General features: G+C 33.0%; 1 protein-coding gene across 2 annotated transcripts; it reads right to left on the bottom strand.

The window, feature by feature from the left end:
- Window positions 1-1,579: 1,579 nt before the first annotated feature.
- On the bottom strand, window positions 1,580-10,788 carry LOC111637686. 2 transcript variants are annotated; one of them, XM_023383257.1, is made up of 6 exons: window positions 10,657-10,788; window positions 10,369-10,538; window positions 7,871-8,038; window positions 4,197-4,361; window positions 1,927-2,163; window positions 1,580-1,846 (listed from the first exon to the last, which is right to left on the bottom strand). In XM_023383257.1, the coding sequence occupies exons 1-6, from the start codon at window positions 10,662-10,664 to the stop codon at window positions 1,632-1,634; spliced, it is 963 nt and encodes a 320-aa protein (XP_023239025.1). In that variant the 5' UTR covers window positions 10,665-10,788; the 3' UTR covers window positions 1,580-1,631. The 2 variants fall into 2 exon arrangements, with proteins under 2 accessions (XP_023239025.1, XP_023239026.1); XM_023383258.1 differs by lacking the exon at window positions 10,657-10,788 and adding an exon at window positions 8,162-8,219 and having other exon boundaries at window positions 10,369-10,482.
- Between the last annotated feature and the right edge of the window lie 1,768 nt (window positions 10,789-12,556).

Below are 12,556 nucleotides of genomic sequence, written 5' to 3'. Positions count from 1 at the left end.
GGTACGAACGCCAGTTTCAATACGTCGCATAGTGGGTCATAATAAAGAACTAGAAGGACAAAAGTCACAACACGAATAACTGAAATTGACTCTTACATGTTTATGAATTGAGAAACAACATTCCAACGAGTCAATTGCTATCAATAATTTTTAAAATACGCACCGTGGTTTTGTTAACAAACAAAAGAAAGGCATCAGTTTGATATCTCGTCGGAAACATAACGTTAGTTTAAACACGTTTATTTTAATCTAAGGAATATGTAAAATTTTATCACATTTCCTGCAATTACGAATTATTACATTTACTTGAATTATAAGGTAAATCAGGCCTATGTATAATAAGTAGTAATATACAAATATGAATTCTGATAATTTGCATAAAGACTGCAAAAATCTCTAATAGATTTGAAAATACTAGAGCCAAAATGTATTAAATTTGAATTAAAAGCCAAAATTTTAAGTTATGCAATGGTGCAATTTTTTGTAAAAGTGTTGAGGTGAAAAATTTTTTAAGTAAAACATTTTACCGAATATATTTTAAGTTTGAAAAGTGCCTAGTAGATATTGGCTATTAGTAAATGACAACGAAAGATGGCTGCGTAATCATTAGTTACAGTGTACAGTACAGTAGAAGTTTGTTAATTAAGCACTCCCTTTTGATCTCTTAGATGCATGATTCCGGTCGTTTTTGCAATATTATATGCGATCTGAACACATGAAGACATTGTTGTACATTTTGTATGCTTCAGAGTTTTGTATGCGTACTCTTTAATCAGTCTAACAAGTAAGATGATACAGCGGATGACTATATTGTGTTAAGATTGATCGAACACCATTCAAGATCGTATTATTGCCCATATTCAACATTCACAACGATTCGTGTGCATGTAATATTAATTTATAGACATGAACTGTATACATACTATTTACAAAAGCTACATATGTGCGGAATACTACTGGTAGCAGTCGAATTATTATCGGACAATTTCAGATTATCGGTTAGTTATCGGGCTACCAGATTATCTAGTGCGAAATTAGCAAACTTTTACTGTATTTATTAAAGTATTAGATTTAGAGCGGTGTTTAGTCAATTTATAAATATCGTACGATATAAATGAGTTAATAAATTTAATAGTAATTCAACCATTAAAAAAGTAAATTCACGCGAGCAATTATTTATTGTGATATCATCACAATGCAGTGAAGCAATTTTTAGTCAAATATTTATTAATTTAATTTAGAATATATGCTCTCCGCCTCAAATTAGTAATGTTTTGGCCTGTATATCATATTTTTCCTGTTAGCAATAGAGTCGTGCTGGTCACCTGTTTAACTCCTTTCGGGGAAAGCTTTGAATTGAAAAAACGCAACTTCCAGCTCAAAACGGAAGTTCATATATAGTTATTCAGGGTTTCCTGTCTCCTACGCTTTCCACATTTATCTTTAATTTCATTTTCGAGATTAAAGAAAGACAGACAGACAGACAGGCATAGGGAATTTATAGGTCAACAATTTTTTCAAATTGCAGCCCAATAAGACAGAATTAAAGGACAATATGAACCGAATTCAAAAATCGTTTATATTTATTACTTTTAACCAAAAATTTCTTCTAATTTAATTTTTAATGTAATTCATGAAATAGTGCAACAATTATGAACGACTGGAATCGGTGGCATTAAATCCTCCGAAGGTTCCTCATAATTGCCTTCTAAATATAGCCTGAAAACATATATCCATCCTGCTTTGAAGCAAGTACGATGAAATGTAATATTTGTGTTGATCTCGTTTCTACATTCTCCAAGTTTAATTCTGATTGCAGATGTTTCTATATTGAATACTCGAGCACCTAATGCGGTAATAGATATTTCAATTAATATTGAAAAATTCCAAATTTAAATATATCATGAAAAATTCATCAAATATTACCTGTTAATTGCAACCATTTCTGTAATCTTTCTTTTACTGCTGTTAATTTTTCGTACTTATAAACAAATGCTCCTTTACGTAATCGATAAGGATAAATGGTTTTGCATGTTAAACGAAGAGGAGATGAAACGTTAGCTACTTCAGGAAGTTTTATGAAAACCACTCGTAATATTTTTATATAATCGTTCTTTTTATATTTATTTACCCTGTGACAGAAAGTCTGTGTATCAATACGACCTATATTATTTTTAGGAAGAAATTTAAATGTTATATTCAAATAAATTAATTAAAATAATATACCTATATATAAAAAAACTTATAAATTAGATAATTATTTTTATACTATAAATGATATTTACTTATAGAATTGCTTATATAAATGATGAGGTTCATTTATTGATGAGGCATCCTCACTAATTTGGCATCGTTTTTTATAGCCTTGTTTAGTTACGGCAACGCATGACTCGGGCGATGCCTTCCGGGAAGTCTTTTTAAAAGTAACTGGCCCTATTCAATTACAGACGTGGAGAAAACCCGGAAAATTCCACGTGGTCAGCACGTCCTGGCGAGGCTCGAACCTACGACAGGAACCGCTTGGCAACTGGTGGGCCTTTATAGTCTTATAATAATTTAATATTATATATTAAATTAATATAATCTTTCTTATATTAAATTAATATTGTAACGGACGGTAATTATCATCAGTATAGTATTGTAGTATTTATCTTGTTTCGATAAGTAGGATGTTGCACGAAGTAGTAGCGATATTTTTACAGCGTGTTCTAGTAGTGTAGGAACCCAAAAATGTCTTATAGATATAACTTATCGCTCTGGGATATCTGGGGTGAAAAATTTTTGGAGCGAGAAACTCCGAAAACTTTTCACGAGTAGCCTGTTCCGGATATGCTGCACCTATTGTGGTTCCGGTCGAACACATTGTGGGTATAATTTAAAAGAAACTCGGGTACCCAAGGGCGAATATAAAGAGTTTTATTGTCACTTACGGGCTTAACACTTAATTAAATGACATTTTTATGTAAATCTACAGAATAAAAATTTTTTAATCGTATTATTTTTATTAGTTTTACTCCTTTTTTATTTACGCCTAACTTATTTTAATTTTATATAATAAGTATTTAATTCTTTTTCCTAATACTATGGTAATAGCTACTCCCGCCGTATGGTTCATCCGTGTTGAATTTCTTCCCATCACTCCTTATAACTTGTTGCAAGTGATATTTAATCCGCTTAAAGGTATGTCTTTGAGGATCTTATTAAGTGGGAATTTTTTTTCATTTTCTTATTTTGTAGATAATTAGATAACTCCGTATACTTGATTTTGACACAGTTATGGCTAGATGAGATGTAATTTACCTCAGATTCATTGTAGAATTGCTAATTTATCTGAAAATTACTATTTTTGATGAGAATTCAATGCACGGGGTCTTCCAGATGACTTTTTTGTTCCATATCCTTCATACAATTAATGTAATTTTTTTGAAAAAAATCTTTAATTTATAATGTATTCGAAAACTGTATTTTGCAGAAATCTCCTACTGTCCTGTATTTTATTCTAAACTGTGTGCTATTCTGCATATTAATTGCAATTTAACCGATGAAGCACGGATATCGCTATCATTTTGGGACAAATATATTCTATACAACATTATTAAAACTTATACGATATATATTTTTATTTTTACTGTTTTCTGATAAAACTATTATTACACTATATCATAATAAACAAATAATCAATCCTTTTTGTTGTTTTTTAATGTCCTTCGCAAACAAATACGAAGGGGAAGAAATGACTGTTCGTGTGACAAAATGACAAGAAATTGGAAGCCAGTTAGGCCATTTGAGCTAATGGGTGACTAATTATATGTTAATTATGAAGCTGTTTATTCATCCACTAAGTGACATCAAAACACATTGTGTCTGCATGAAAATCAGTTATACTATATACTTCTTATTATATTATTAATATCATTACTTCACTGTGGCTCTACCATTTCGAAACAGATTGTATTTTCAAAAAAGTCATGTTTAGTGGACATGCGGTTGCCTTGTACTTCAATTACAGACTAAACACATTCTGACTTATGAAGAACACCGCTCAAAAAATAAAATGATTTTCTAAATAAATATGGGTTATTCCTAAGCATTGTTATTCTTAAAAGTATGTTCTAGTATGATTATTTAGCCGTTTATTAAGCTTTATACTCATTACACAGAAATTTAAAAATTTTTAAAACAAAACAACAACTTACCGTTCTTCAACTTTAAATGCAAAGTTTGGGCATTGCAAAATCGAATATATCTTTGTTCTGCATACCACTGAGATGCTTTATGTACTAACTGATGAAAAGGTTCATATGCTGTTGATCCTTGTGTCCCTTTTGTTTCTATCTTCTTAGGAACAAAATCAGCAATACCTGTTTGAATTATTATTGTTCTATTAATTTTTAATATACGCGTGAGATTTATTGCTAAAAATGTAAATGAATTATATATTTTACAACTTTCTAAATCGATGAATTTAAGTAACAAGTTAGTTTAATACTAGTACATTTAAACTTTGGTTAGCATTACTTTGAAATTCGCGTAATTTAATACAGTAAAAACCACATAAAAATCTATCCAAATTAAATACAAATCCTCTCATCAATTATAATGAAATCACTAAAGTAACAAAAGCTTCGTCCTATTATTACAGTAAAAGTTTGTTAATCCGTATTATACAAGTCTACGATGGCGCCAGATTATCGAACATTCCATACTTTTTATATAGTATTTTCGCAAAATTCCGTAAGTTATGTACTGTACGATCCGAATATGTTAAGACTAGGGTTTCTCAAACGGGATTCCGGGATCCCGGTTGTTTTTTTAACCCGGGAAATATCCCGGGAAATTTTTCTTATCCCGGGAAATCCCGCAAATTTCTTAAAAATTCACTTTTTTTTCTTATTTTGCGTTATGGTTGAGGAATTTTGCAAATAGAAAGCATAATTAACTCATTCACTGTCAGAATACATTTGTATTTATTAATTTTAAATCTACCTATTAGTTTTTTTTAATTTTTGCTCGTTATAGCATGTCACAAATGGTCAATAATCAATATATAGCTTATTTGTGGCAGGACTATAAAAATTCTTTACTTGTCGGAACCTGTAATATCTGGAATAATTGTGCTTACGCTGTCTTGAGTTTTAACCATGCCCAGTAGCTTCAATAAATGCCTGACGCCAGATTGTGCAAATTGGGCAAGGATACAAACGAGTACAAAGTCTGCAAGTATGAAGTTTTTCTTCATAAACCTGATTATTAAAGCCAAATGAATTGCCGAATTATCGAGCTCTAAGCTTGATGCCGCTATTAAAGCAGCCAAGGTAGACAAATCAAGAATACTAGAGAGCGAAAGAAGTACTACAATCTCGAAAACGAACTCGAAATCTTCCAGGCTACAGGTGAAAAAACACATAATATCTGTCTTCTCTTAAATGCATTAAACACTATTCCAATCACATCAATTGAATCGGAAAGGGCATTCTCGGTGGCAAGACTTTTCATTACTAAAATAAGAATTAGAGTGAGTTATCGGAGTATTGACCATCTTTGCTTTTTAAAATCTTATAAAAGTTTGCAATATTTTGTATTATATTTTATTTAAAAAACGAAAATTACCTTCTAAATTAGAAGTTCATTTTTTTAATTTTTAACTCAATTCAAAACATTTTTTTTGTTGTTGTTGTATGCAGTTTCCAGCAAACTTTAATTAATTTTTTTCTATTTGTGAAAATTTCTACGTTATTTAAAGGTAATTTTTATTATAGGCCTATAGACCTTACACAGCATTATTAATATGATTTTGGAGGTTACAGAACTTTAAAATTACTTTAAAAAATGGAAAATAATTATATCATTTGATTTCAAGATATTTTGTATACCTTAAAAATAATTAATTCTATCCCGGGATTTCCCGGGATCCCGGGAAACAGTTCACTTTTATCCCGGGATCCCGGGAAACAGTTCACTTTTATCCCGGGATCCCGGGACAAGCAAAAGACCGGGAAATGAGAAACCCTAGTTAAGACATTGCCGTACATTTTGTACTAGCGCAGGCTACTGAATGCTTATCTTAAAACAATTTGAAGACAATACATTGCATAAATATACCGTGTTAAGGCTGAGTGAAAAGCCTAATCGTAATTGCATATAATCAACATTCACAGATATAATGTTTATTTTCCTGATGCATACGATTATGGCTGGACTTCTTGTATCCTTAGGCTACAATTTATAATGAGGTCTTCTCTTCTATTAATTAACAATGCAACGAGTTGTTTAATTTTCCCGGCAACTTCTGTTGGCAAAAAACATGATTTTGAGGGTAGGAATGGGTTTTATAAAAACTTGTAAGTTGTCATTAAGTCCAACCCTACTAGAGATATGACACAATTCCCTTTATCTTCCCGCCTCGTCGACCTTTAATTAATTTAACCACCGAAATTTAATAGCGTTAATTTCCCTTAATACACAAACCTCCATGCAGAAGTTCAGAAAATTTCGACAAAAAAAGCACAGGAGTTATTAAGCTTCCAAGAGGGTGAACAAAATCGAGCCCATAAACACACTAACATTCATACATACAGAAAAAACCCGTGAATTTTTTTTGCATTTCTAGACATTTCACTGTCCCCTGAGTCCAAAAATGTAAAAATATGAAGGGGTCAATTTTTGACCGATTGCCATTCTTTCAATCTGTTATACTGGGTGAGTTTTTTATCTTGAGACAATGAAATAACTTGATTGGATCTCATTATTCCGGGAAAAAGTTTAGACAAATGTTGTAGGGTTTTGAAGGAGCAATCAATTGGTCACCTTGGATGTGACCTTGATTTTGACCTTCAAGGTTATTTTAAGGTCAAGTTTGTTTTTTTCAATGGGAATACACATTTTTGACCCGGCAATGGAAAGAGCCACAAATTTCACAATCGGATATATCCTTTACCATAAGGCCTAGGTCAAAGGTCAAGATTATTTTAAGGTTAAAATTAAAAGCTTTTTCTAACGGGGAAACCATACTTTTTATTACTGGAATAGATAGGGAGGTAAAATTTGTTTTTTCATGATCTTATTATTTTGATCTTTAAAAGCATTCACTACTTTTAGCACTACCCAGGAGTAACGATGTGGACGTACTGGTTTCTGCACCCTTTAAGGTGCTTATTTTCAGTGAGTCCGCTTTCCCTCTCACTATTGGGGTGCTTGTTTTCGGTGAGTCATTTTACTTCTCACCATTACATGAGATATTGGGTTTTGGGGGAAAATTTTATAAGAACTGTTCAAAACGCATTTGTTGAACCGCGCTTAAAATTATCGAGCTTGGGAGGTCAGACCTCCCAAGCTATTAGGGAGGTCTGAATTTGACCTCCAGAGATCAAATTCGGGTATTCAAAGTCATGGCTGACTGTGAAATTTTCCACTGATTCCATTGCTGGGGTAGAAAATGTGTTTCCCATTGAAAAAAATAGATCTGACCTTCAAAAGACCTTGAAGGTCAGATCTATTTTTTTCAATGGGAAACACAAGAAGGTCAAGGTTACATCCAAGGTCACCAATTGATTGCCCATTCGAAACCTTACAACTTTTGTCTAAACTTTTTTCCAGAATAATGAGATCCAATTAAGTTATTTTATTGTTTCACGATAAAAAAAACTCACCCTGTACAGTATATAACAGTCGGAAAAGTAACATTTGAGGCTGTAAGTTATAGTCATAATGCAAGACTGGAGCTTGCTTAAAATGTACAAATCCGGCCCTGCATGTTGGTTACTTTGAGTAGGTTGCTGGATTACTGGACTTTCAGATTATCGGGCATCGATTAATGAACTTCTACTGTATTAAATATCATTTATATAAAAGTTTAGGTGTGGAAACTTACCAATTTCTTCTTCTCCTTTTGTTTCGCTGTATTCATAAAATATTCGAATGAAAAATACAAACGCTGCTGTACGCTTGGAGAAGGGAGTACCTTTCAATATTAAACGTTCTGGGTTATGGTTTTTCCTTGATATTTTCCTTATTTGAGTTTCAACAGAAAGAATTCTTCCTAATACAAAAAGTTTCATTTCAATTTTTTAACATTAAGAATAGTAAAATTGAAATCTCTATCAAATTATTTTATGCAAGTTAGTTTATGTAATTAATATAATTTTATATATAACATGCTCACCTAACATGATCTATATAATGCTTTGTTTATTGGCGAGATTGATTTTTTTTCTCGTCTCCTGTATAAAAAATATTGGAAAGGATAAACTAGAAAATTGAAATCCATTATCTGGACCGTTTAATTTAAGCTTGTAGCATAAAATATAAACTTTTCTGCTAAATTTGAAATATGGCTTTACATTTATCTGCGTTTTTCTGTTTCTTATCGGCTACATCCTAAAGAATATTGCGATTGTAAAACAAATAAACTACATCTAATTTACCAAACGTTAAACAAATTGTCTTAGAAATGTTCAAAATTAAGCAATTTCTTATATTTTATCATTAGTTATAGAGCGTTTTGCATTGTTTCAATGTACTTCTTTCTTTACTAATTGCTGGTCGACAATTACTTTTAATATAAATATTACAAATTAAATGTTAAAGATGTATTAGAATTTTGTTTCTAGCCAAGTATCAGGAGTGTAATACAGTAGAGCCTCGAAAACTCGGCACTCGATAACCCGGCACTCCGGATAACTCGGCCACACCCTGGCAGGGCAAAAAATCCTTAGATAATTAATTTTCATTATAGACAGCTTTATGCCTCATAAAGTATTTTTCTGGGGTCTGTTTTATCAGGTAAATTACTGTACACAGTGTATTCATTAATTTTCATTTTCATGTAGTAAAGGCTCTATGCCTTCATAAAGGACGTACTTTTCCTTTGTTTAAGGGTATTTGGGCAGTTTATTCTCTGTTGTATTCTCAAGTAAACAATACATACAAATACAGTACAGTATTTTCTGAGGAAACACTCGTACTTATTTTTTTTAACCCCATTCCCGATAACCCGGCATTTTCACAAACTCGGCCACCCTTCGGTCCACATTAGGCCGAGTTTTCGAGGCTCTACTGTACTTTCGTTCTATTTGTGTGGCACAGAACGTGGTACTTTTATACCTCTCATCTTGTACCGTGTACGTTTTCCTTCGTCGTAAACGAAGTTAGTCATGCTCTAAATGCTATGGGGCCCACTAGTGGCAAAACGGTTCCGTTCCCTAAACACTGGGAGTTCGGTCGTGGATTCGCGCCTCGCCAGGACGGGCTGCCGACGTGGAGTTTTCCGGGTTTTCTCCACGTCTGTAATGGCCCAATAGAGGCCAGTTATCCTTAAAAAGACCTATCGGAAGGCATTCCCCCTAGACAGATCGCCCAAGCGATGCCTTGCCGTAACTTAACAAACAACAACTAAACGCAATGCAGTTGTGACGTGTAAAATACACGTCACAACTACTTACCTTTCGTTGCATACATAGATAAAAACGGAGTTTTTCTTCAACATTAAAATGAATGTTTTACATCGCTACACTATTACATTTGAGGAGTAATGGCTGTGTAAGCTAATGCGTGTAAAGCTAATAAGTGTAAGCTAATGGCTGATAAAACTGCGTTCTGTTCTCAAAATTTGATTGACCGATTCTGATAAAACTTTGCCATTTTCCATTAATTGAATCAAGGAATCCAAAACTGCGATGAAAAATAAGGGTCTTAATTTCCTTTTTTGAGATACAGTGGGGTTCAAAGTGACAATGTCCATACTCCACGACGCTATTGAACCTGTCTAATGGAATTCAAGTAGCGATCCAAGAAACGGGTGTAGGGAGGCGATCGTTTATGTGTGGCCGACAAGTACAAGGATTCTTGCACTTGCAGTCACGTACTGTACAACGTAGACTACAACTCTTACTTCTAAATATTGGTATTCTACAAAGACAAACTGAGTACCCTATTTTTTTCCATATAATCGCTATTCTTCGTGGAAACATTAGTGCTTTCTGTTGTTTGTGTTTAAAAATATGCAGCAAATACACTTTATGGTGCTTTATCTTATTGATAAAATGGTTACAAGAGGAAAATAAATGTTCTTAATAAATTTGAGATGAAAGAGAATGAAGAAATGTCCCAAGTACATTATTTTATGTAAATTTTAAATAATATTAAGTCAAACTTGATAGTTTTGTATACAAATAATTTAGCATTTTTCTAATAATCTAATGCGAGGTCGCAAGCCTATTCTGCGCTGCACTCGGGGATGAAGTTCTAGTGAAAAGTAAAAGTATTCCGATACTTTTAAAATAATATTTTATAATAAATGTTACAAAAAATAATCAGGTTTAAAAATATAATATATAAATAATATTATAATTATTTTTAGTAAATTATTACCTGGAATTTTAGTCGCAATAGATGTGTTAAATCTATCCAGACATTGACTTAAGTTCTCAAATACAGGAACTTTATTCTGTGGATCGCCTATCTTCTTTGGAACTAAAGCATAATAATTAATTTTTTGAGGCGATCGTTGGTCCAGAGTGTCTCGAATAATAAACCATAATCTAAGTTTAAAAAAAATCAATAAAATTTGAATCATAAAATAATATTGTAATTACTTAATTATATTTTTATTATGTTTAAGAACTGAAGAGGATTGTGAGGATAGTAATAGCCTTATACTCTTTCATTGAACATTGTGATCAGTGTGTATGACATATAAATGAGATTATCGATGATATTTTCTTGGTTTTAGTTTCAGCTTTCGTCACTCTTTTTAGTTAACTAAAAGTTACATTATTTTATTCATTTACGGAATAATGAAAAACATGTCAATAATGGCGTTTGTTTAAAAAAATAAAAATTGTTGTGAAGTGATGGTGACGTCACCTTCTGAATGGGTTACGTATCAACCTCATGTCTGACAATACTTTAGAGTGCGCCTATGTTGCGTACATTATATGTGAACGAGCGATCTCGTATTTTTAATCATACTTCAATTTATTTAAACTGAGCTTTTTGTATCTGACCTCAATTTTAGTAACATCTTGACCCTGTACATCATACCTGATGGATGACTCGATTCCCTTAGTTGCAATCGAGTCATCCATCTAACTCCGTTCTGGAGAAAGTTGTTGAATTGAAATCACGTGACTTCCGGGGCAGTCCGGAAATTCGTATATAGTTAATCGGAGTCTCCGGTCTCCAAGCTTTCCGTATTTAGTCTCAACGTTCAGCTTTCTAACTTTGTTCTCGAGATTAAAGAAAGACGGACAGACGGTGGGAATTTATAGTTATACAATTTTTTCAAATTCCAGTCCAACATTTTTGTTCCAACGATGAACAAAAAGTCCAATTCTTTCCCCTTTTGTCCCTTAACACTGTATAAAATTGTCCATGGAGACAGGATTTTAGAAAACAAAGAGAGGAAGGGATTTGTTTGTATTGTCATCAGATAGAAAGAGATATGAATTGGTTTGTTCATCGTTGGATATATAAGGATAATACAAGGGCTGTATTTAACGCTACGGATCATCATGAGATCCGAATTCTCTGGTGTTTCAAGAAGAAATGGCTATGAAAATAAACTATTATAACTGTTTATGAAGTAGAAATGACTTTTCCAATTGTTGTCTACGATAATAAACTTTGGTTACTTATTCGATCAAACTTCAGGAGCAATGTAATGGAATAAGTAAACAAAATCGTCTGATCACCACACGAAACATCAAAAATTTGAGGTAAATACTATATTTACACGAAAATAAGCCACGATTGAATATAGTCATACTCTAGTTTTTAGACTGCTCTTTTGCATCCCTGACGTAATGCTGCTATCGAATGCAAATTCTTTTGCCTTCCCTTTTCGTTTGTGTGATTTGTCACAACAGATTTTTTATCAGAAGACAAACATAAGCGTGTTTCTTACACAGCTTAATAAAATAAGTCATCTTTGCTGCAGAGAAACTCGAAAATAGGACAGTTGTACTACACTTTCGAAACTTAACGAAAATCAAATTTGTAGTCGAGGCTCTACTGTACTTTCGTTCTATTTGTGTGGCACAGAACGTGGTACTTTTATACCTCTCATCTTGTACCGTGTACGTTTTCCTTCGTCGTAAACGAAGTTAGTCATGCTCTAAATGCTATGGGGCCCACTAGTGGCAAAACGGTTCCGTTCCCTAAACACTGGGAGTTCGGTCGTGGATTCGCGCCTCGCCAGGACGGGCTGCCGACGTGGAGTTTTCCGGGTTTTCTCCACGTCTGTAATGGCCCAATAGAGGCCAGTTATCCTTAAAAAGACCTATCGGAAGGCATTCCCCCTAGACAGATCGCCCAAGCGATGCCTTGCCGTAACTTAACAAACAACAACTAAATGCAATGCAGTTGTGACGTGTAAAATACACGTCACAACTACTTACCTTTCGTTGCATACATAGATAAAAACGGAGTTTTTCTTCAACATTAAAATGAATGTTTTACATCGCTACACTATTACATTTGAGGAGTAATGGCTGTGTAAGCTAATGCGTGTAAAGCTAATAAGTGTAAGCTAATGGCTGATAAAACTGCGTTCTGTTCT

The sequence above is a fragment of the Centruroides sculpturatus genome, unplaced genomic scaffold (genome assembly GCF_000671375.1).
Source record: "Centruroides sculpturatus isolate CEXI.00-Female unplaced genomic scaffold, Cexi_2.0 scaffold697, whole genome shotgun sequence".
Taxonomy (NCBI): domain Eukaryota; kingdom Metazoa; phylum Arthropoda; class Arachnida; order Scorpiones; family Buthidae; genus Centruroides; species Centruroides sculpturatus.
Note: the sequence above shows the minus strand (reverse complement) of the source record. Positions and strands in the feature narration are given on the sequence as shown.

Bases quoted from the DNA above. Each gene is read 5' to 3' on its own strand.
- LOC111637686 (XM_023383257.1), bottom strand. The intron at 2,164-4,196 runs GTAAGTTGTTGT...AAAATAATATAG, and splicing joins GCATTTAAAGTTGAAGAACG to GTCGTATTGATACACAGACT. The intron at 1,847-1,926 runs GTAATATTTGAT...TTACCGCATTAG, and splicing joins GAAATGGTTGCAATTAACAG to GTGCTCGAGTATTCAATATA.